The 25,891-nt window shown below is 46.6% G+C and overlaps 1 protein-coding gene across 1 annotated transcript in view; it reads left to right on the top strand.

The window, feature by feature from the left end:
• Nucleotides 1–25,891, top strand: part of LOC126092406 (protein dachsous-like) — a gene marked incomplete at its 5' end in the record, with an annotated part of 322,105 nt that overhangs the window by 179,350 nt on the left and 116,864 nt on the right. The window contains 3 exons of the mRNA XM_049907980.1: nucleotides 9,356–9,581; nucleotides 9,690–9,847; nucleotides 14,889–15,363. Coding sequence (XP_049763937.1) covers nucleotides 9,356–9,581; nucleotides 9,690–9,847; nucleotides 14,889–15,363 — 859 coding nt within the window. The remainder of the gene's footprint in view (nucleotides 1–9,355; nucleotides 9,582–9,689; nucleotides 9,848–14,888; nucleotides 15,364–25,891) is intronic.

Below are 25,891 nucleotides of genomic sequence, written 5' to 3'. Positions count from 1 at the left end.
ATTACATTCTCTCCAAATCCTCCACATCCAAGTATCTTACCTACTGTTACCAGAAGTCATTACCGCTATCATCTTCACAGAGCAGAAAAATTTGCATCGCCGTCGAGATGTGATGTGATATCACGTTTTACATTGACGTTCTTTGCTAAGGCTGAAGAGTGCAAATCTGGCAGCTACGCTGTACGAGGGGAATGTGAACAACAGATAAATAGTAGTGATGCACGCAGCGCACGGTAAAAGCACTCCGTCTTCAGGCCACAAGTGGCCCATCGGGACCATCCGACCGCCGTGTCATCCTCTGATAAGGATGCGGATAGGAGGAGCGTGTGGTCAGCACACCGCTATCCCGGTCGTTACGATGTTTTCTTTGACAGTGCACGGTAAAGATGGTTATAAAATGGGAAGCAGCGTGTAAATTTATAAAAAAACAATAGAAAACTGCGAAGGTTACGTTAAAAGCAAGTTTGATAATTTTTTCATATCCTTAAGAAATGGTTGAAAACTAAGTACCTAAACAAATGTTGCATTGTAATGAATATGTCATGGTAAATGTACATTTATGCCTTACTGCGACTTGGATCCTGTGTCATTGATATCATATCAAGCCAATACCTATCACTGACTTCATTCCCATTGTTTCCATTAAGTTCAGCGTCTTTTATTTAACTGACGGAAACAGTGCAGAGTTTTTTTTTCTTTTTTTTTTTTTTTGGAAAACGCCACTGCAGTTGGGGTTACAGACGTCACGGAAAGTTAAGGCAATAAATGTTATTCAGCAATTGTAAAAAGCTGAAAGAAACTCTTAAGAAAAAACTGCTAAATTTGGAAGGATACGTAGGAAAAGCAAGAAACAAATGGGAGTTGAAGTGCATGAAAGAACTCGGGAGAAGAAAAGAAAATTAGAAATGAAGTTGGAGTGTTACTGTCGTTGTTAATACGTATGTGGTGTACAGCGTGATTTTCGTAAATGGAGACAAACTTTAGGAAACGATCTCTGAGAAGATAAGGACAAAGATCATAAGGATGCAAATGCATTCCAAGGGAGATACGCCCACTTGAAGATGCAGATTAAAGGTGCTGAACCCCAGCATGAGCACGACGCAAGTCACCCACCAGCACAGAGTTAGGCAGACGACCGGTCGAACATTCTGGACGACAACTGCCGCTATCCGTAGCACTTAGAACTCCTGCAGGCCTTATTGCCTAAGGATTTTATCCGCGGAGGCGATTTCTTCTCTGGTTTGTCGCTGATTTGTCAGTGGTTCGTCGCACGGGTCACCATGTTGCTGGGATTTCTGTTAAAAAAAAAAAAAAAAAGGTTCAAATGGCTCTGACCACTACGGGACTTAACTTCTGAGGTCATCAGTCCCCTAGAACTTGGAACTAATTAAACCTAACTAACCTAAGGACATCACACACATCCATGCCCGAAGCAGGATTCGAACCTGCGACCGTAGCGGTCGCGCGGCTCCAGACTGTAGCGCCTAGAACCGCTCGGCCACCCTCGCCGATCTGGGATTTCTGTCATCCATCCTATTCACAGGCGGGACCTTCACGATAGACGCTCTCATCAACCTCCACAGCACCCGCTTGAGGGTAGCGCGGGGAATTCGCATGATACGGCGACAGCGAACCATCAGCGCTGGTTCAGCCTCAAAATGCTGGCGAGTGTTAATGACCACCACCCCTGAGTGTGCAGCTAAAACCCTATTACAGACAGAACATCCCCACTTGTCTTGTGTGTTCTCAAGTGTGCTATAATTCAAATCTACCCTGCCAAAGACCTTTTATCTCCATTTTTAACTTTGTGTACCTCCCGTAGAACACATTTCTGGCCATATACCCATATGACCTTTTCTGCTCATTGCCATCTCTTGTGTCGTTTCCTCTGGTATGGTCCCATTTAACAGTGTCAGCTTTATGGTTTGACGTAATAGTAAAAACTAAATGTAAGAATAATATTAACTCTCATACCAATGAACATAAAGTAGAATGGACAGAGAGTAACTGTATGCTAGGACAGCAGCAAAATGGAGAAAATACTCGATGCAGGCGAGACAGGAGGATTCAGAATTCTGAGTGAAGAGGGAAGAAAGGAAACTGTTTCATTTGTATAACGTTTTTAATTCGCTTCTTGAACTATAGAAGTATTTAAAGAAGTAGTTTAATGCTTGTGCAGCTTTCTCTCGGTTGTAGTTACTGCAACATATTTTCCTGTGGTACCTTTGTTAAATAACTGTGGAATCGTCAGTTTTTAAAAACGTTCAAGTTCTTACCTAATTTAGTCTGGTGCACTAGCTTAAAAAATAAAAGGGCTTTTTTTTCGAGTCCGACCGATCGCGAAATTAAGAACACACTGAAAATCCGACGAAGCTTTGCGTAGATGTGTTGCGCAGTATGCCCGTCGATCGCGCAGTGAGCACGTGAAGATGCGTAGATCAACAGAGTCTGTCGCCACGTGAGCAGCGCGTGCTGTCATTCGATTTCTTTATGCTGAGAGGCTCCGTCTGATTTCATGCACCCCACGTAACGTAACCTGTCATGCGTGGCAGCAAAGTACGGCAGCGGCGCAGGAACTTTGAAGCTGAACGTACATACGTTTATGATGCAGGCCGTCAGGGAAGGTAGCGAGTGTCACTCGATGATCGTGTTCAGAGAGTGGATCAGACGATTCGAAAAATTCGTCTACGGAGGGTAATTCTGAACAAGCGAAGTGCAGCTGCAACAAAGACGCTTCTGCAGCGTTTTCGACGGGAAGTGTTTGATCACCCACCGTACAGTCCGAATATGGCTGCCTCTGATTTTCACCTCTTTGCTCACACCGACTGCTGGCTATGAGGTCAGCAGTTAGGCAGGGTCAATGAACTGCAGACTAGAGTAGAGAATTGGTGGAAAGCAGAGGCGGCTGCCTTCTATGACTAAAGGTATGACGAAGTCGGTACCACGCTACGATAAATGTCAAAATCGCAGCAGCGGCTGTATAGAGAAACAGGTGGAAGCTGTAGGTAAACGTTGCAAATAAAAACACTTTGGGTTATCACTGTAGTCTCCATTTTCCGACCGATTAAACCTTGAAAGGAAATGGCCCTTGTACTTTCTCTTTAATTAACACTTTTTACTTCTTGCCTGTTGAATCTCTTTGTATTCCTACTTTCTTTTAATCTAAAGTTAATGCATCTGAGATCACTTGAAATTATAAGTTATTTAGGGCTGCCATCTTTTACAAGCAGTTCTGAGGCTTAGTTCCAATTAGTCCCCGTCAGGTTCATTTCATGCCTGGCTTCGCCGAGAAGAATGTATCCTCGACAATTTCTACTAGCGTTTGATTTTTGTCATTTCTAGTTTCACACTAAAAATTCCTCTCTCAAAGATCGTTCATGATTAAAGTACCTCAATTTACCTCTTATAGCTTGAGATTCTGCCATTTATCAGCTACTGTAACTCCTCGTGGAGATCTGTCTTCTCATGAGAATGTCACCACGTTGGTGTACAGATCTGGACTGTATTCTACAGAACATCTTTTTTTTAAAATTTTTTAAAGAAGTCTGTCCACTCTGTTTGAGATCCCTTCAATATCTGTAATATTGTTTCCAATGACCCATTAAAAATACATTTTATCGACCACTTCTTCTAACTCCGTTTTATCCATCTTATGTTACTTAACTTTTCTTCCAGTTCCACTAACCTGTGATCGGGTTCTACAGTTCCACCGTTTATTGTGACTGGATAAAAACGAGTAAAGACAGTTGAGTTTGTAAGCTCCATGTTGTTGCTTTGGCTCGAATTCTGATAGACTGCCTTTCTTTCGTAAGTGCCTACCACTTCTCCAATTTTGTAAACTTCTGCGATTCATGCATACCGCCTGCGTATATGTTGACATGCATAAGGACCACCATGCAAAGCAACACACACTCCTGCACGGAATTCCAGCGTGAGCGTACCTGGAAAATTATCGCTTCCTGTGACAGATTTCCTTTGGCCTGTCATTCGTGCCACGGCGGCTTCATATGCGAGGCGTTGTCCATGTACTGCTTGCGATTCAGCGCGGCGCAAGGTTGCATTCCTCGGAGTCATTGTCTTCAAGGACTAAAGCAGTATTCGTGGTGAAAGTTCTCAATTGAAACATCTTTTTTTTTCTTAGTTTGCTGGCGAACTAACGAAGGTCTCTGCAACTGCTCCCAGTGGTACTTTTCCTTCGCCATGAATGAATGTTGTATCCGGAGAATAGCTTATCTGTTGATCACTGTGGCAAGTGCGTGTAGTAGAATGTGTGTTTTGTTTATGTTGTCGAAGACAGAGGGCGGTTATAATGCCGACACATAGCCAGCAGCAATGTTACAGCACAGAGAGCTGCCACTGCACTTAATTTCCCCTCCCCACGGAACGACTCGCAACCATTCAACTTATGAGGCGCTGCAGACAGGTGTAGATAATGGTGTAGAAGCTGGTGACCGGAAACTCTACCTCATTAGCTCTCCTATCTTTATGAGTCAAATCTCCGTGCTGGAAATCCTTACACCGCAAGAATCCGAAGCTGGTCTGTCCATTCTTAGATTCTGTTTTATTTATCGAGTCAGAAGAAAACAACCTTTAACACAAATACACTTATTTTAACAAAGACAAAGTAAATACTACAGATCTGAAACAAATGCATACCGGAACTTGTCAACATCAAGTACTCGGGCAACAGCATTTGGTAAGTCCTCCATGGTTCACGTGACTGAGCTGAAGTCTGATCAACCCCATATTCACAAATCACAGATTCCACATCGAGACCCATCTCTGGAGATTTGTGTTTTTTTTTCTTGTAACACATAAAGAATTCGGTTGAGTGGCTCCCAGGTAGTCCACTTTTCTGCGTGGTCATGAGCGTCCTTCCATATTTCGAGATAGTATGTCCCACATCATCACTTCGAAGTCTTATTTACTGTGGTGGTACTGTGAGAGTCTCACTTATCGTTAACGAAACAATTTTCGACTCCAGTTATGAATGTCTTTGTCGGTAACTGTAACCTTCAGGTGCCTAGTAGTACCGATCTACTGTTGATCTTGAAAAGCTCTGGAATTATACCCATGCTCTAAGAAATAATGTGTATGTGTGTGGAGGGGGGGGGGGCGGGGAGGGGGGGGGGTGTACGTACGTGTGTGTGTGTGTGTGTGTGTGTGTGTGTGTGTGTGTGTGTGTGTGTGTAAACGATCATTCGGCTATTTTCGATTAACAGGGCGCTACTGCAGATAAATAAACAAAAGAAAAAGAAATGAGTGGCGGAAAGGAAAACGATGATTCGGTTAAAAACACAGTCGAGGATGGCATAGTAATGGGAGAAGTGAAAGAATTCTTCCTGTCTAGAAAGTAATGTTACGCAGGACGGCGGGGTGAGATCATTGAAATAACTCGAAAACTTCACAGTGGGTCAAAAAAGTTACAATTTCAGTTTATTTGTCTCGGAGGGGGACAGTCAATGATACCACATTCGACCACACACCCCACCCCGTGCGTGGGTGGCGGGGGAAACTTCAAAATCTTCAGTGCTAACCCATCTTTTTTTTATCTCAGATTACGATACGGCGGCAAAATGTACATACGTTTTGTCAGAAGCATTTTGTTCGTTTCGCCACAGATGGCGCTGTAAACGGAGGAACAGAAACGGGTAGACAACCGTAATTTACGACATGCTACTCAATGGCCCTTGAATATCCAATGGCACGTGGGACGCCACCTCCACGCTGCAGGGGTAGGGCAGGCCAGTATTTCATGACTTGTAATTGGAAACCGCATTCGCAACGTTGTATTCCTCCGACGTATCTAACGAGAGGATTACTCGACGCGCCGCTGTGGACGTGGCTCGAGTCAACGCTGCTCTACTTTTCTAACTACAGTAAGTGTTCAAACGTAGTACCGCCGACTTCAATACACTCAGTGATCTGCTTTTGAAATGATAGTACACAGGACAGAAGCATCTATGCGGGAACGTCGGTATAAACGTTTTTGATGCAGTCGCCTATGTCCTCACGGCCTATTGGCACTTATTGTTACACATCTTTTAGATATCCCCACAGAACGAATTTCGGCGACGTCAGATCTGGCGACCTAGCGGGCCAAATAATAGGGCCACCTCTACCGACCCACCAGCTAGTGTAAGCACAGTCTAATACTTCCCGTGCTTCATTGAGTAATGCGCTGGGCAACCGTCATATTGAAACCACATACGTCCACGAACGTCCAGGGCAACATCCAGCAGTAGCTCCGGTAGTTGCTGTTCCAAAAACGTTCGATACTTTCATCTGTTCAGCGTGCCGTCGATAAAATACGGGCCAGTGCGTTTGTTCCGCATGATGCCACACCATACGTTAACCGTCCAAGGACGTTGATGATCAACCTGCCGTAAACAGTGGGGACTAGACTCCAGTAATGCATGTTATGCTGGTTAACGCTACCATGGTTTGTGAATGTAGATTCATCGGGAAATAGTATCTCGCAAAGAATGTGGAGGTCGTCTGCATTTGTTGACGTCCCAATTCACAAAACACTACCGAGTTATGGAAATCGCGCCATGAAGTTCTTGATGGAGTACCCTTCGTATGAACCGTACTTACGACAATGCAGTATTGTGACGATACTACCTACGGACATAATGGGGTCGCCCTGTAATTGCAGTGCGCTCATCCGTGGGTTGCAATGCACCGCCGGTAGTACAGCTATTTCATTACCTTCTTCTGTAACATGTTTGCTTCCTTCCGGTTTGTAAGCTGTCATCGTACATAAAGGCGTTCACAACCTTCTAAAAGAACGAACGAGAGCGAGCATTCCTGGAAAGCGCTGGGCATACAAAGCAACAGAAGCCTCAACATTTCGCTTACATTCTCCGTAAATCAGGATCATTCCACTCACTTTTGATATTCATCTTTCACGTGAAAAAAATGGTTCAAATGGCTCTGAGCACTATGGGACTCAACATCTTAGGTCATAAGTCCCCTAGAACTTAGAACTACTTAAACCTAACTAACCTAAGGACATCACACACACCCATGCCCGAGGCAGGATTCGAACCTGCAACCGTAGCAATCCCGCGGTTCCGGACTTCAGCGCCAGAACCGCTAGACCACCGCGGCCGGCTTTCACGTGAAAACCTGTTCTCCAAATGACAAGTAGATTTGCAGGCAGTAAACACTGCGGAAGTATTGTAATATTTAGAGCCGCCGTCTGTTCTACATCTGCACGATATGTGTACTGCGTGTTACGATACATCGTAGTTCGCTACACGGCCACGGTGGCACGTTTACTAATCCCCTGTTCGATATGTCGGAAGAATACAATGTTGCGAATAGAGTTCTCAATTACAGGTTATGAAATACTGGCCTGTACTACCCTCGCAGCATGGAGGCAGGGGTCCCATTTGCCATTGGATATTCGAGGGCCACTGAGTAGCATGTTGTAAATTACGATCGTGTACCTATTACTCCGGTTACAGCGCCATCTGTGGCGAAACGAAGAAAAGGCTTCAGCCAAAACGTATGTAGATTTTGCTGCAAAATCGTAATCAGCGATAAAAAGCGGGTGCTGTCGTTATAGATTTCAAACTCGTCCTCCCGCCAGCCACGCATGAGGTCGGGCCACGGGTCGAGTGTGGTAGCGTCGGATGTCCCCCTCCGAGAGAAACATATTGGATTTATAACTTTGTTTGATACGATGTGTAGTTTTCGAGTTATTTCCATCTCTTCAGTTAAATGAATATACGAGTATATCACAGTAGGCTTCAACAGGAGAGAATGCTTTCCTGAAAAAACAGCTCCACTGGTATCTGACACTGATATGAAAGAACAAGAATAGGAACAGATTCCTGGAAGTGTGCATCAGGAGCAGAGCACTGCTGGAAGAGAATCACAGACCGTTAGAAATTCTGAACAGAAACTGGACTCGTTGAAATACAGTGCTTACGAAGTATGTTAAACATTAAGCATATAGGCAAATTACGAAATGGAGAAGCAATAGAAAGAATAGTTGTGGAGAAAGGTCTATGGATGTCCCTTACCAAGTGGAGGGACAGGTTAATTAAACGTCTGTTGTGGGAGGTGGGAATAGTTGATTTGGTAATAGAAGGAGCAGTAAAGGGAGAGAACTGTAAGGGCAGACAGATTAGAATATACAAAAAAAATGCAGTAGAGGTTATTTGGTTGCATAGGGATGATAATAGTAGCACAAGATCGGATACTCTCAAATCCGTTGAAATGGTGGTGACTTACAAAGAAAAAAGCTCGCCGGTTTCTCGTAAGATACTGACCAGGTCAAAAGGTGGCGACATTAGTCAATCATATTTGAGAGAGTAGCCGGTTGCCGCACATGGCTTCCTACGATATTTCAGTTGGGCACCTGCGGGGCACAGTCGGGCGATTCGTCTGACATCGGCTGCCCACATATCCGACGTTAGGTTTAGATGACAGTCTCCGATTGCTCACCTGAAGATGTCTCGAATGTGCCCAGGTGAAGTATCACGCCTAAGTGATGATCGGCTACACTGCCAAAATACAGGGTGATTCAAAAAGAATACCACAACTTTAAAAATGTGTATTTAATGAAAGAAACATAATATAACCTTCTGTTATACATCATTACAAAGAGTATTTAAAAAGGTTTTTTTCACTCAAAAACAAGTTCAGAGATGTTCAATATGGCCCCCTCCAGACACTCGAGCAATATCAACCCGATACTCCAACTCGTTCCTCACTCTCTGCAGCATATCAGGCGTAACAGTTTGGATAGCTGCTGTTATTTCTCGTTTCAAATCGTCAATGGTGGCTGGGAGAGGTGGCCGAAACACCATATCCTTAACATACCCCCATAAGAAAAAATCGCAGGGGGTAAGATCAGGGCTTCTTGGAGGCCAGTGATGAAGTGCTCTGTCACGGGCTGCCTGGCGGCCGATCCATCGCCTTTGCACAAACACCCATTCTCTGTAAACTGTTTATACCAACGTTTAATACACCACCTATCAGGAGGTTTAACACCATACTTCGTTCGAAATGCACGCTGAACAACTGTCGTCGATTCACTTCTGTCGTACTCAATAACACAAAAAGCTTTCTGTTGAGCGGTCGCCATCTTAGCATAAACTGACGCTGACGCCTAGTCAACAGCGCCCCAAGCGAACAAATGTACAACTAAATGAAACTTTATAGCTCCCTTAATTCGCCGACAGATAGTGCTTAGCTCTGCCTTTTGTCGTTGCAGAGTTTTAAATTCCTAAAGTTGTGGTATCCTTTTCGAATCACCCTGTATCGTCAGCTGTTGAGGCAGTTTGTAGACCGGCGAGAGGCGAGAGTGCGGGAGGTGACGCGCGCTCCGCCCCTGCCGCAGGTGCGCGCGCTGGACACGTCGTCGAGCAACAACCCGCAGAGCTCGGCGGTGTCGGTGCGCGTCGAGGTGGTGGACGTGAACGACAACGCGCCGCGCTGGCCGCGCGACCCCGTCACCGTGCTGCTGTCCGAGGACGTGCCCGCCGGCTCGGCCGTCTGGAACCTGAGCGCCAGCGACGCCGACGCCGGCGCCAACGGCGAGCTCCGCTACTCGCTGGTGCGGCAGCTGCCGCCGCCCGAGGAGGTGGCGGCGGCGCTCGCCGCGTCGCGGGGCGCGCCGGGGGCGGCGCTCGGCACCGGCCCCGCCGCCGCCCCCGTGCCCGCCGCCGCCCCCGTGCCCGCCGCCGCCGCCGCGCCCTCCTTCACCGTGGACGCTCTGACGGGCACGTTGACGCTGGAGCAGCCGCTGGACTACGAGGCGCTGCGCGAGTACACGCTCGTCATCCGGGCCACCGACCAGGCCGCCAATCGCTCCGAGCGCCTCGCCGCCACGGTACGTACCCCGTGAGCACAGCGGCGCGCGCCGTTGTCTCCGTGTGCTGTGCTTGTGCTGAAGTGGCGTGCACGTTGGGCCATTACCGGCGTGCGCTTTCTGTCTGTCTCTCTCTCTCTCTCTTTCTCTCTCTCTGTCTACGCCGCTCTCTCCATGCGGTGCCTGCCCTCGTTACGTGGCAACACGGTGCTTGCCCTTGTAAGCGACAACGCTGCAACGCTGGGGGGCGAGAGGTGGGGGGGGGGAAGATACCACATTACTATTTCTGTTGCTGACTGTCGATAGATAAATATATTTCAAAAATACCTTTATAAACCTTGGAATCAGTTTCTTTACACCAAAACAAGAAAAACAAATCATATAAATATATGAAACTTCCTGCCAGATTAAAACTGTGTGCCGCACCGAGACTTGAACTCGGGACCTTTGCCTATCGCGGGCAAGTGCTCTACCAACTGAGCTACCCAAGCTCGACTCACGCCCCGTGCTCACAGCACACACTCACACAAAGGCAAAGGTCCCGAGTTCGAGTCTCGGGACCGAGCGAGGTGGCGCAGTGGTTAGCACACTGGACTCGCATTCGGGAGGACGACGGTTCAATCCCGTCTCCGGCCATCCTGATTTAGTTTTCCGTGATTTCCCTCAATCGCTTTAGGCAAATGCCGGGGTGGTTCCTTTGAAAGGGCACGGCCGCTTTCCTTCCACATCCTTCCCTCACCCGAGCTTGCGCTCCGTCTCTAATGACCTCGTTGTCGACGGGCCTTAAACACTAATCTCCTCCTCCTCCTCCTCGAGTCTCGGTCCGGCACACAGTTTTAATCTCCCAGGAAGTTTCATATCAGCGCACACCTCGCTGCACAGTGAAAATCTCATTCTGGAATCATATAAATGTATATCCGAAAGTCCTTTATTTTAGAATTATTAATGGAACTTTACAGTGTAAGTGAATGGACGTCATCAACACACAAACTCATAATAAACGCTCGACATATTCTCCCCCTCTTGCTTCTAATCATGCATGCACTTGTCGAATCATGGACTGTCGCATCCTTCAAACACTCCCTGATGGTGTCACAGGCTTCGACCACGCAATGATGAAGACTTTATGTATCCAGGTGCTCCCAGAGACAATAATACGAAGGACTGTGGTCGGTGCTGGCCATGAAATTGGTCCTCATCTACCTATCCATCCGTCATGGTAGATCCTTGCCAGGTGGTCTGTTGTGTAGATCAATTTTTCAGCATGCCCCCAGAGACAATAAGACGAAGGACTGTGGTCGGGGGCACGTGCTGGCCATGAAATTGGTCCTCATCTACCTATCGCCTCGAACACTGACACTGAAATACGCTGCAACTCGATCATGCATAAACCATAGGTTTCTTCTTACTTTTAGGCCACATGTTCTAGTACGTCTCGGACGATGTTCTGAATAAGGTCCCTGTAGGCAGCAACTGTAAGACGTCTTGGGAGAACGTATGGCCCTGTCAGAAAATCACTTACAATTCTAGTCCGCACATTTATTTTAAACTGATGCTGATGTATACCGTGTCCTGTAGCTTGAGGACTCCAATCGCGCCAAATGTGTTGCTTGTGGAAATTTGTTGTTTCACCTCTTCGAAACATTGACTCGTCTGTAAACAAAACTGAAGAGACATGAATGTATTGACAGGTTAGCAATAGTTCTCCAATGTTAGATGATAGGCGAGTGCAACGCCCCGCACAGAATGAAGATGACACGGATACATGGGCGAAGTATCCTCCAAGATCTGTCACAGACTAGGGCCACTTGTCTTGTACTGATACCTGGCTCTTCTTCGACAGCCCGTAGAACTCGCAGGTCAGGGGTACAAGCAACGCGTGGTCTCTCTCGGTCAAAGTAGTCTGTGGTGCTGTGGATCCTGTCTCGGCAGAGTGACACTACATAGCATGGAAGGTTGGATGAGTCAGGTCTCTTTGATCCGGAAGCGCCATCCCGTACAGCCGTGCAGCCTCGTGTCCATTACCATTCGCAGAGACGCATTTAAAAATCATGTCTGCCTATTCATGAAACGCATATCCTGTCGTGTCTGAACAGAGCGCTTCCTGTTAACACACTACGTCTAGTACATGTACACAAGCCCGCCCGGTTAGCCGTGCGGTCTAACGCACTGCTTTCCGGGCAGGAAGGCGTGCTAGTCCTCGGCACGAATCCGCCCGGCGGATTAGTGTCGAGGTCTGTGGATGGTTTTTAAGGGGGTTCTCCATGCGCCTCGGCGAATGCGGGCTGGTTCCCCTTATTCCGCCTCAGTTACACAATGTCCGCGATTGCTGCGCAAACACTTTCTCCACGCAAACATTGGGGTTACACTCGTCTGGTGTGAGACGTTCCTGGGGGGGGGGGGGGGGGGGGGCGGTGTCCACTGGGGGCCGAACCACAATAACCCTGGGTTCGGTGTGGGACGGCGGTGGGGTCAGTGGACTGCTGTAGCCTGTTGTGGGGTTGTGAACCACTGAGGGCTACGGCGGGGACGAAGCCTCTCCGTCGTTTCTAGGTCGCCAGTTCCATACAATACATATACACAATGGATTCGTTGAAGACAGACGAATGACGAGTGTGTAAACTCTCTCAGGTAACACAAAGCCATCTAGGATAGAACGAAGCAAATGTGTCCATACATAAGTGAAGTTGTTGGGCTGAACCTGGAAAGCCATTGAAAATCAACTTACGTTAACTAATTTTTCTTGTTTTGGTATAAGGAACCTGTCCTCGAAGTTCATAAAAAGTATTTTTGAAGCACCTGTATATCCAGAATCATACGTTTCACTCTGTAGCGGAGTGCGTGCTAATAAACTTCCTGGTAGATTAAAACTGTGCGCTGGACCGAGACTCGAACTCGGGACCTTTGCCTTGCCGGGATGGTTACTTTGGAAAGGGCACGACCGATTTCCTTAGCCATCCTTTTATAATCCGAGGTTGTACTCCGTCTCTAATGACCGCGCAGTAAACGGGACGTTAAACTCTAGTCTTCTTCCCTCCTCCTTCCCTGTCGGAACTAGGAACTCCCTCCCAAACATTCACATCTGGACCCCCTCTGCCCGCACTACCTGATCGTCTGACATTTGCCGAAAAGTCCTAGTGCTTGCCAACGAGATATGGCAAACACTTATTTGAATTTTTTTCTATTACTGGTTGTTGAAGTTCTTAACTCAAATAACAATCGAGCAAAGCTGACCGATGGTATTCTTAAAAATTATAGATAAAATGGACTTTAAACTTTTCGTTAGTCTTTAATTCCCCACTGAAAGGCCAGTTTTTTGTTGGGCCTCGTGGGTCTGCGGTAGAATGCTTACCTGTCATGGGCAGCCTGGGTTCGATTCCAGGCCAGCGCGAATTTTAAAACAAAACTCCAGTTCTACGAGCATTTCCCTGAAGTGCAAAATATATAAAGACGAAGAAAATATGATTTTTTTAAAATTTAAAGTCTTTTGTAAAAGATTGGTAAATAAATATTTATAGTTGCAGTGAAAACTGGATGTTTGTGTGCAATATGTCATTAGAAGTGATAAGAGGTGGAATTTTCATAAAAAAATTACAGATATGTGATAATTAGCATAATGTTATGAATTATACAGGACGTTACTGACGATGACAAAGTTCGAGGTGTTGTAGAGGCTGTCTTGAGGGACGGATTGAGAATACGAACCTGTTTCTGGAGAAGTCATGCAACGACGCTAGAAAGTGCTTAAGTTCCGCCGTGCCCCCCCCCTCTCCCCCACCCCTTTGGCAGCAAACGTGACTTTGTTCGGTGACGTCTCGCAGTGTTGTTTGTCATTTGGTGATCGGTGGTGCTTGCCACGATCGCCAGTGGGGAAGGTGGGGCTAGCTTGCTGCGTTCACAGGCGTTGTCCCCTACGAACGCGATGCTTTGTTGCCTCGGCAGATGACGGTTTTGGACACGGGTTTCCGTGTGCATTTCATTTTTCTGTAGGAACCCTCTAAAATCTCCAATTTTTTTCGGTATACAGGAGGAAAATAATCTTCAGATGGGAAAAGGTGTCCGGAACTGTCATCTATGAAGGCAACAGAGCATCGCATTTATAGGAGGCGAGACCTGTCTATGCAGTAGCTTCTGTATCGAATGTGGCATTCACTCACGATCAACGAATAACAAACGACATTGCGAAATGTTTCGCCTGCGTTTGGTCAGCGTACGAAGTCACGTTTGCTGCCGAAGGGGTGGCCTACCGGCAGTCTCTGGGGCTTACAGCTCCGACGCCCTCTAGCGTGGCTGGGTGGTGCTTCGTATCCTCGTTTATTCTTGAAGGCACCCTCCACAGCTCCTCGAAGTGCGTCGATATCGTTGTGTAACACCCTGTATATTAATTTAAACGATGTGAGTTTCAAACTAAATGCAAAAAATAAAAAAGGGAAAGAAAGAAAGGAAAAAATCCCGAAACGAGTCTCGGATCACAGATCCAGCAATTACCAGTATCGAGCGCTACCGACATTACTTCTTTATCAATATTTACTTTATGCTTCACGGAAAAGCTCATAGAAAATATACCTTTGTTTGAAAATTGGTATGGGCCAGGTATCGAACTGATTACACAGGCGAGCGTGCTACTACTGAGCTAAAGGGTCTATCGAAAATTTGTCCTCGAATTGGGGAATTAAAGACGCTTGGAAAACCGCACGGTCGATTTTGTCGAGAATTTTTGAGAAATGAGTCGAACTGCTTTGGGAATCTGATATTTGAGATCTGGACATCAGATAACACGAGTGTAAACAAAATTACGGAAATCCGATGCCATGTGGTCTTCTTGGAAGTGGTTTATTACTTGAACAGTTTGATGAGTCACGTGTAAAAACTACTGTGAGTCGTGAGGTTGGCCAAACATCACAGCGCCGAAACTGTTCGAGTTACCTGTATATCTGGCTTAAAACAGCCACGATCCAGTGTTCATTTCTCTTTGAAAATGTGGTCTCTGACTCTCTCTCTCTCTCGTCCCCCCGAAGCAGACGCCTTCGGTGAGGTGAGGATTGTGTGTGCTGGCCGACAGGTGACGGCGCGCGTGGTGGTGCGCGACGCGAACGACAACAGCCCCGAGTTCGTGTCGCCGGCGGCGTCGGCGGCGGTGGCGGTGGCCGAGTCGGCGGCGGCGGGCGCGCTCGTGTGCCACGTGCTGGCCGTGGACCGCGACGCCGGCGACAACGGCCGCGTCTCCTACTCGCTGTCCGCCGGCGGCGGCGCGGGCGACGCCGACGCGGCCGCCGTGTTCGCGCTGGACCGCGACTCGGGCGCGCTGCGGCTGCGTCGGCCGCTCGCCTCGCTGCCCGCGGAGCGGCGCGCGCGCGGCTTCGCGCTCGACGTGACCGCCGCCGACGCCGGGTCGCCGCCGCGCGTCGCCCGCCGCCCGCTGCGCGTCGCCGTCGCCGCCGCGGGCCGCGCGCCGCCGCGCTTCCTGCGCGCCGCCTACGCCGCCAACGTGTCCGAGGACGCCGCCGTCGGCGCCTTCGTGGCCCGCGTCGCCGCGCGCTCCGCCGAGGAAGACGCAGGTGCGCGCCGCCCCGCACTGGCTGACGAGAGCCCTGTGTGTGTGTGTGTGTGTGTGTGTGTGTGCGTGTGTGTGTGGTTGTGTTTGGAGTTCGGCGTCCTTAAAATATTTAAAGAAAGGAATGTGCAGAAAATGGCTAAATGTCTTGCCACACAACGAGCACCACAGAACCATTCCATCGTCCTCTTTACACGACAGAATTCCTTGCCTCGGTTCACTAACCGAAACAAGTGACTCTAGTGCAGCTCCCCTGGCCTGTTATTGCAGTACTGTGTCTCACCTGTTTTGAGTGATCACTCTCGTTCATATTTCAAAGCCAGTTCTAAGATAACAGAAATGCATTTGAAGTGTAAAAGATGGTTCACTGTGAAACGTCCCCATAGAAAAATTAATGAATGACTGTGCTTAAACTGACACACAATATTTTTAGCGCAACGCAATCTGATGTTCAATAATCCCTACAAAAGAATGGCCCTGACTAACAATAACCTATACCTTTCACAAATCACTTACCTCACAAAAATCTTCGTTACTCGAACTACTGCAATACAGCGAGCGTAAATATTGCCACTAAATAAAAGATTCAAACTACTTAAGGCACTGATAGGCATAGTTAGCAAAAGAAAGATTTTCACAGAGAACAAACAATGTATTTACCTTAATAATGTTCAAAGGTCATCATATATATGTATCCGTTCATGATATCCAATAATAGAAATTTACTGTTTCTGATGGACACACGTGCAGATCGTCCGCTCGCAAAATTCCACCATCTCTGTCCCCACATCCACCACTGCTGGCGGCTCACCTCCAACTGCGCAACGCTACGCGCTGTCCCCATCCAACTGCCCAACGCTACAATGGCGAACATTCCAACAATGCAAACCAGCCACAGACTGCACACAGCACAGCCAGTGATTTTCATACAGAGCGCTACGTGGGTCAACAGCCTACTTACATAGCCCCCATGCTCCCCACAAAAAAATTTTACAAATTGTTTTGGGCAGTGGCCAATACAGATTTGAAAAAAATTTACATAATTACAATAACAAAGAAATCAAATGCACACACTTATTGATATACTGTTGGTCAAAAGCAAAGATTTCCTCACAGTCCATGAAGACAGTCCTGATCGTTCATCACAATAAAACTGTGGTGTTTTCCTCAAAGTCTGAGCAGTAAAAGAAAATGCACACGGAAGTAGTGGATTTCCATGCAGTCTTGGAGAAGTAGTGTTGTCCTTCCAACGGGAAGACAGTGGTGACACTCGACATGCAGACAGGTAATGGGCCACAACAGAGCAAACCCACAGTAGAGTCAGTGATTTTCATACAGAGCGCTACATGGCGTTACCAACATAAAAACCTAAACTGCCTACTTACAACTGATACCTAGCACTGATAAACGTCAGTCTTGAGCGTCCTATTTCCCTAGGTATACATATAGAGTTTTCGTGTCGAAAGCATTGCTTGACGTATAACGTCTTGGCCAGCTGGGATGCCTACCGGCGTGACCTTCGCTTGCGCGGTACAGTCTAGTCCTTACCTACCTTCTAGACAGGGTGTTTGAGTTTTAATGCGCCAGATAGTTTCGTATAAATAAACCTCGTTTAAACTCTTTGTCTTATATTTCTTACGGTCCTTCTCCTTGTGCCATTTTGTTGTGCCTCGGCTTTGACGTGCTTTGTTTCCATTCGATCTGATCAACTGCTTCTTATTTGGCTTTTCTAAGTTGATTCTGCACGACATGGTAGTCACTACAAGGCGAACAACGGCGGTGCAACTACAAGCGCACTATTGCCGCTTGGCGCTACTTTCATCTGCAGTTGCGTTACAAACGGTCTTCGGTCGTTGCCGCAGAATGGTGTCACCTCTCGTCATCCCACTTGACCGGTGCCTTCTCGACCTGCCACTCTCTGGAAAGTTCGTTTAGTACTTTACACGTGAAACACGAGACATAAAATTGTCGTATGCCCAAACTCTCGTCAGGGTTTCGCTATCCTCATCTAATCTTTAGCTTGCTTTCTCACCGAAAACATTTTGTGCACTTATTCCAGTCCTGCGCGCTTGTTTTGTGCCCATCAGTAGAAAGCAAGGTAATAGCAAGAGACTAGCGCCGCCACTGTTATTTGTTTGCGCACTGTCTAAAGTATGATCGACAGCAGTAATTACTGAACATGCGGCTCCATCGCATAGCAGTAAACGACTTGCTTTGTAGATGGGACGCGTCTCGCAGACTCCATGCGAAAGCAGTTAAACACTCATCACTGAACGCAGTGTTATTCTAGTTAAGTTCTCTTACAACGGCTATAAATCATTCTTTTTTTTAAGGTTTTGCGGCGTGTGTTTATTATCCACTAACCATAATTCCAAGCGGGACAAAATGAATCTAGACGTAGTAATTGAGACCTGTTCGATAACGCGGGAAGTACATTTAGAGATGTAACGTCGTTTGCTGCGAGAATGCTTTTCTCTTCTTACATCTTTACGATATCGAGAGAATTACCCGCGAAGAAAGATGTCAACCGGCGCTGTCAAAGTCATGGCAACGACGAATGCTGTGACGGCTGGTGGAACAGCCTCGCTGTTGGCTTAAGATGCGGAGGGGCGACGGAGGGAGGGACGGAGGGAGGGAGGGAGGGTGGGAGGGAGAGAGAGAGAGAGAGAGAGAGAGAGAGAGGAGGCGACCACGTCTAGGTGCGTCGCGAGTGCCGCGCCGCCCCTCGCCCCACGGATAATTACCCGGTATTAAAGATGGCGGTCGGCGCTGCTGGTTTAATTTGCGTTTGCTCGTTGCCAGCCCGCGGGCCGATTATCGCGGCCGGCCGTCCCGCCCCCCGCCTCCGCCTCCGCCCCCGGGGGCAACGCTTCATTAGCCGTCGACGGCGCCGCCGCCACCGTGGTTCTGACGCCGCGCCCCATATGGAACGTGCTCTGCCGTGCCCAAAACCCGACACCTCAACCTCCGTACCAGGCGCAACTCTCTAGCTCCAATGAAACACACTCATCGGAGATTTCGTTATAACAGGAATTTGAGGAAATACCGTTTAAAAATTTTGAAGTACTAAGACACACAAACTAGTTAAGGCACCAAAAGTGTGAGGGAAAAGAAAGAAAGAAAGAAAGAAACCGGAAGGGGGATGCAATAAATTTTCATCAGAAAAACGACGGCGGTGCTAATCCGTAGAATGCGCGAACATTTACCATACATTAATGTGGCCTGCAACTATCTACGTTCATATAAGGGGCAGTCAAATAAAAACGAGGCAGATCGGAAAAAAATAAGCAAACTGTTTATCATTTCGAAAGTAATCGCCGTAACCGTTAAAACGTTTAACCCCCTGCGAGAAAAGGTCAGTCCCTTCATGGAAATACGTTTGCGGTTGCCTACGGGACGACCTCTTCATCCGAAGCAAATGTACGGCCTTGAATGTCTTTGTCCAGGGCACCAAACGTACGGAAATCGCATGGGAAGAGATCGGGACTGTATGGAGCATGTGTAAGGCCTTCCGAGAGAAACTTATGCACCTTAATCGAAACAACAGGCACGCCGGAGAACCGGGAAAGTCATGATGACCTATTTATTTCACAGTATGGGCCCGCTTCTCATCTCCTTTCTGGAAAACGGCTCCACAGTTAACGCAGACCGCTACGGTGGACACTTTGCAAAAACTCAAGCGCGTCATCAAGTGCAAACGCCCATGAGTGTTGACGGACGGTTTCATTCTGTTGCAGGATAATGCCGCCCCCCTCCCTCCCCCCCCCCCCACACACATATTGCCAAGATTGTTCCCATTGCCTTTTTTTTTTTTTTTTTTTTTTAATTCTTCATTGACATAATACTAATCATACATATTTGGCCCACCTCCTAACATGATTAGTGGGCCATTAATTGTTACATAAAACTAAGTTTTTGCATCTTAAGATTAGAATTATGTTAGTGAGCTACTGTTTAAGTTCCTGAAGTATGGTTAGATTCCTACAACAACAATGGGCAGTTTAGTTTTACCTACTTCTAACCTAGAAATGACTACTAACTGCAGCGTCACAGGTGTGCCAGTAAAATACAAACCTACTTGGAGTGGCCAGGCTCCTCGAGCTAACCCCGGCGAGCATGCCCCTGGCACTGGGCCGCCGGCCAAGGTTAGTATTCGCTGCAGTTTCCTGTGTTAGTGTTCTAAACTAAGTCCTACTACTAACTTAACCTACGTCATCATTGGTGCTTTAGTCGCAATCGGTGTGATTGACCCCAGCCCCCTAATCCCGTACGTGGCGGTTTCCAACTGATGGAAGTCGGCCATTCCACGCACAGGCGGTATGGGAATGGGATCAGGACTTAATTGGTTGGTTTATGAATTTGGTGTCTATTCTTGATCCCTCAAGTATTCTGTTAACACTTTTCGCGATACCTCATCTGCCAGAGCATTCAAAGTATGGAAAGTGTCTTCTTGTTCCCATTACCTTGCAGAAATTTCACTGGGGAAAGTTTACACATCCTCCTTACCATCCCCAGCTCTCCCCATGCGATTTCCGTGTCTCTGAACCCTGGCGGAAGATATTCGTGGCCGTCGATTTGCTTCTGAGGAAGTGCTGCAAGCCTTGCTACAATGATGGTTCGGAAGGTAACCATAATCATCTTTTCCGTGAAGGCATTGAACGTCTTGCCTCACAGTGGGGTGAATGTATTAACAATCACCAGTCCCCTAGAACTTAGAAGTACTTAAACCTAACTAACCTAGGGACATCACACACATCCATGCCCGAGGGAGGATTCGAACCTGCGACCGTAGCGGTCGCGCGGTTCCCGACTGAAGCTCCTAGAACCGCTCGGCCACAGGGGCCGGCTGAAATGATACACACTTCACTTTGGTTTTTCTATACGTCTCGTTGTCATTTGACTGTCCCTCATACTTTTAACTCCTGATTCTTCCGGTGAATGGCAGCCTGTGTCGTACAGTCTTTTAAATAATTTTATGTGGTCGCTCCGAACTGCTACGTATGCCGTCCTCGTACATAATTGCAGGAAATATTTCGTTAAACTAATAACTGTCTTAATGCCTCATTCCCGAGCGCTCAAGTTCACAAATAATACGGTTCTTCCTGTTCTAGCACGAGTGAATCGTCCGTCAAAACGGGGCCAATCACAGAAATCCCTGATTGTGCGCAACGGATAAATGCTTAATCTTCTTTGAGCCTTAAATTTGTATGTGACCGTGTAACCTCACGGAAGTCCTGCAATGGTAAGTGTTCCAGCACTCCAGACGAATATCAGTGTGAAAGAGTAACCCACCAAAATCAGGGAATAATTATCTTTCTCTAATTCGCACAATATTCATCAAATCGAAAGACAACTTTCACTACGCACTAGTAGAACTAAAAATTCCAGACACTCATGTTGTTGTTGTTGTGGTCTTCAGTCCTGAGACTGGTTTGATGCAGCTCTCCATGCTACTCTATCCTGTGCAAGCTTCTTCATCTCCCAGTACCTACTGCAACCTACATCCTTCTGAATCTGCTTAGTGTATTCGTCTCTTGGTCTCCCCCTACGATTTTTACCCTCCACGCTGCCCTCCAATACTAATTTGGTGATCCCTTGACGCCTCAGAACATGTCCTACCAACCGATCCCTTCTTCTAGCCAAGTTGTGCCACAAACTCCTCTTCTCCCCAATCCTATTCAATACTTCCTCATTAGTTATGTGATCTACCCATCTAATCTTCAGCATTCTTCTGTAGCACCACATTTCGAAAGCTTCTATTCTCTTCTTGTCCAAACTATTTACCGTCCATGTTTCACTTCCATACATGGCTGCACTCCATACAAATACTTTCAGAAATGACTTCCTGACGCTTAAATCTATACTCGATGTTAACAAATTTCTCTTCTTCAGAAACGCTTTCCTTTCCATTGCCAGTCTACATTTTATATCCTCTCTACTTCGACCATCATCAGTTATTTTGCTCCCCAAATAGCAAAACTCCTTTACTACTTTAAGTGTCTCATTTCCTAATCTAATACCCTCAACATCACCCGACTTAATTCGACTACATTCCATTATCCTCGTTTTGCTTTTGTTGATGTTCATCTTATATCCTCCCTTCAAGACACTCATACCTTATCAAAATATCAAGAAAAACGACGAGTTACTTGAACAACCCAGCTTCAGGATGTATTAGAAATCCATTTACATTCACAGTGCGTCGTAAAAAACTGAGTTTTCCTGTCACTCAAACACTATTAAGTTTCATCTCAGTGTTAATAGATCTGGCTTGTCGCAATAAGTGATTAGCATCAGTTATAAGAAAATGCAGTACTTCGACTTCTGCATTACATTGTAATTCATGCCTTCCTTTTAATCAGCAAACGCTTCTGCACACTCTCTGTCGTCCGGTCTGCTCTGAACTTGCCGTCACCGCTTGACGCCGCCTCCGGCGGGATGAAATACCGCGAGGCTGCCGTGACTCGACATGAAACAATTTTCCAGAAACTCTAATACGATGATAACAGCCCTACTTGCAGACCTAATTCCGTCACTCAGCAAATACAGCATGTCCGAGGAGGAATGGTCACTATTCGTAGGTATGAGTGAAGCCCGACATGTTCAGGGGCGAGGCGGCGCTCTTAATGTGGTTTATGCAGTAATTGTTTTTAAGTAAAAACCTTTAATGACTAGACCGCAATTTTCCTATCGCAATTAAAGTTCGATTACTAGTTTCGGTTGCTATCTGCAACCATCTACATATCGTTCAAAATATAAAAAGGTGGTGAATTATACCTGTTATACTATTGCAAATAATGAGCTTTTGATCCATCTTCTACTCCTGCAACTGGGCCGTTTCCTATATGAAACCTCATCCTGCGAAATTATCATCTACAACGTGGTTTACTCGCGGTGAAGTTTCCAAGTAAGTGCTGTTACTGTTTTGCTACTTATAAATGCATGTTGTTGCATGACTATATCTAACGATGCTTTCCAATGCTTATTTACCTCCTTTTCATATTTTGAACAATCTGAACATGGTTGCTGATAGCGAAATTGGTTATCGAACTTTAATTGTGACAGAGAAAATGCGGTCTAGGCATTAAAAAGTGTTTACTTTTTAGAAAAATTATTACATAAATTCATAGATATGACAGAACAATCATTCGAATCAAAACAGTCTAGTCAACATGGGGTCTGAAATGGATGCATTAAGAGCTGCGACCACTTGTTCTCCTTCGATAACGTGAAACACACATGTGCTACTGAAAAAGTGCCGGCAGCTTTTAAAGTATGCATTTTAGAGACTGTGTTTACCAGATATTTTTGCGTCGAATGACCGTTCTTGCCATATCTCTGAATGTACATCATTCCTCCTGGGACACCCTGAATGTTTACGGCACCGACCTGGCACCATTACTTTAAAGGGGAAAATAAGAAAACATGTTTACGGCCTGTATAGACGGACCTTTAAGTACTTCTAGATATTTTACGGTTGTTACTATTCCACGTCATTTTCCAACAGCGTCTAATGAAGCAGTAATGGATCCTCGCACCTATTTATGCGGAATACGTTACATTTATTTACATTGAGGGTCAACCACTATTCCCTGCGCCAATCGTCCATATGAAAGGAGTTTGCTACCGTTTTCTTGTGACGAAACATTCCTGCAGACAACAGCGTTCTCCATGAACAGCCTCACGAGCCTTGGAGATCGCCCGAAGTTACCGTTAGGCGTGCCATTTTCCTGCCGTTAGGTAAGATGAGTAGCGTTGTAGGCGCTCGAAAATCTTAAATCCAGAAAAACACCTCATCCTGTACTCGGTAAGCAAAAAATGACAGTACGGGACTGTAATGAAATATATGTTGAACCAGTCACTGTGTAACGTGTAAAGACTTCTGTCAGAGGTGGACAACATACAAAACTAGAAGTCTTACAGCTCCTGCAGTTGTTGTATTAGATGCGAAAGAGAGTAACCAAAACTGAGAGCTGGTTGGTCGTGCGTATAGCACGTACAACAGCTATTTTGCAGCATATATACACAATATTGTTAGACAGCATTGTAAATCGGACTTCCCGCGTCCCCTTTATACATAATCTTCCTCAGAACTGAAGGTCCTGTAGAACAAAAAAAAAAAAAAGAAAAAGTGCAAGACAACGGGGTCTATAGAAAGATTGTTCACAAATTACTACGAAAAGAAACATTAAAGAAATGTGGGACTGCCAATAAAAAAGCTTGGTAAATACAGCGTCGTAGTGTTGTAATGCAGTGGAGGTATCTACGTCACAATGAACACTACGCCAAGTTGAAACTCTGAAGACGGTTGTATTAATATTTCAGGCGAGAGTTTTAGTCGTTTTCGTACCGCAGCACAGCTCGGGCAGTAGTTTGCACAGAGAAATAGCACATTTGTCGATAACGTGTTCGTGCATGAAATTAGATGCCGGATGTAGGCAGCGCCTGTAAGTCTCCACGGCGACACGCGAACCGCGTCTCCTTCCAGTTCTCTGTCTCTGAGTCCCCGTACTCTTACTCCTCCGCAGGAATAATAGATTTCTCAATTGAAAGGATGTGATGGGCTCTTTGGTCCTCTCTCGGGCGACCGGGCTTTTGCGGGAAAATCCGATTCTCAACGGCTGCCCCGGAATTTGTTCGTGTTTCAATCCCCCGTAAATGCTCGCCCGTCTCCCCCCGCCTTCGTGTACACTGTTTCAGTCCCTGGCCCGATTCTGTTCGTTACGGTGATCGGTTGCTCGTAATTTGTCCTTTTTTTGTTTACCCTTCGATTACCGCTGCCTGTTGAAAGCTTTCTCGCCGGCCGTTTCCTCTTTTTTTTCCGGCCACAGAAAGGAGAGCATTCATTCGGCGAAGGCTTAGAAACTGACATCCTGAGATTCCGACGGGGCCCGCGCGCTTTGTGTCGACACCCCGCGGAAGGTCGCGGTCCGTGAGTGACGGAAAAGCGCCGGTGGGACTGTGGAACCCGAGGAAGTAGGCCAATGCGGCGTGGTGCCTTCACTACGCTAAGACCGCTGTTGGAATCTGACGTGCACTAGACGACACAATTGTCTCCCAGTTCCCTCCCAGTATCTGTTAAACGCCGGACTCTGGTCTCTGGTCTCTTCTTCTGCCTCGTGTCCTCCTGTAGGTACCTGTTCATTTCCTCTTTCCTCTCGTGCAGACTCTTCTCCGTAAAGGGTCAGCAATAACCTGAGATTGGTCATGGGGTGTCGTTCTCCACAGAAAAGTATCATCGTTGAACGACCATAAGGAAGTGCATAAAATGCACAAAAAATTCTGCATGCTCCATACTGTAATGTATAATAAAATGGTTCGGAAAAGAATCCAATAATATCTGGTTACAAGAGTATCAGTGAACATCTGGAAGAGATCACATTGGAAAAGTACACTTGTGTTCAAAACTTATGGACGAAAGTAACTATAGCACGATGCATCACTGCCAAGTAAGACAGCTCGACGAAACTTGGAGCATACGTAGAAAGAATTGCTACAGTGTAGTGCGGGAGATAACTGAAAGAAATGGATGACAATGCGAGACCATACCGAATTGCGCTGGTGGAGGACCACTTGGAACGAGAGATATTCGGTGCCCGTCCCCCGACTTACGTCTCACCTGGCACGTGTGGGTTGCGTTGGTGAGGCGTACTGCAGCAAGCCACGTGCACTGACCACTGCACTGTAGTTGGAGGTGTGGAGCGCCCGACGACAAATACTCCTGACCAACCTCGTATCCTGCGTGGGGGCACATAGCAGACCATGCACTGCTGTCCGTGTTGATCATACAGCATATTAAGAACCATGCACTGCCTTTGCAATGTCCAAGGGACCATCGTGAATCGCGGTGGCTTCGGTGTGATTATTGTCTGTAAATAAAAGTATCTTTTCTGTTCGTCTCATTCCGTATTTCTTACAGTTACTATGCTACATCCACATGGTTATTCTGCAATTCACACTTAAGTGCCTGGCAGAGGGTTCATCGAACCATTTTGATACTACTACTGTACCATTCCACTCTCGAATGGCGCGTGGGAAAAAAGGAACACCTAAATCTTTCCGTTAGAGCTCTGATTTGTCTTGTATTATTATGGTGATCATTTCTCCCTACGTTGGTAGGTGTCAACAAAATATTTACGCATTCGGAAGAGAAAGTTGGTGATTGAAATTTCGCAAATAGATCTCGCCGCAAAGAAAACCGCCTTTGTTTCAGTGACTGTGACCCCAACTCGCGTATCATATCTGTGACAATCTCACTCCTATTGCGCTATAACACGAAACTAACTGCCCTTCTTTGCACTTTTTCGATGTCCTCCGTCAATCCTATCTTATAAGGATCCCACACCGGGCAGCAATATTCCAGCAGAGGACGGACAAGTGTTATGTAGTCTGCCTCTTTAGTGGGTTTGTCGCATCTTCTAAGAGTTCTGCCAACAAAGCGCAGTCTTTGTTTCGCCTTCCCCACAAATTATATATGTGGTCTTTCCAATTTAAGTTGCTGTAGGAGTTCT

Source organism: Schistocerca cancellata, chromosome 7 (genome assembly GCF_023864275.1).
Source record: "Schistocerca cancellata isolate TAMUIC-IGC-003103 chromosome 7, iqSchCanc2.1, whole genome shotgun sequence".
Taxonomy (NCBI): domain Eukaryota; kingdom Metazoa; phylum Arthropoda; class Insecta; order Orthoptera; family Acrididae; genus Schistocerca; species Schistocerca cancellata.
This window is presented reverse-complemented; position numbering and strand designations above follow the sequence as displayed.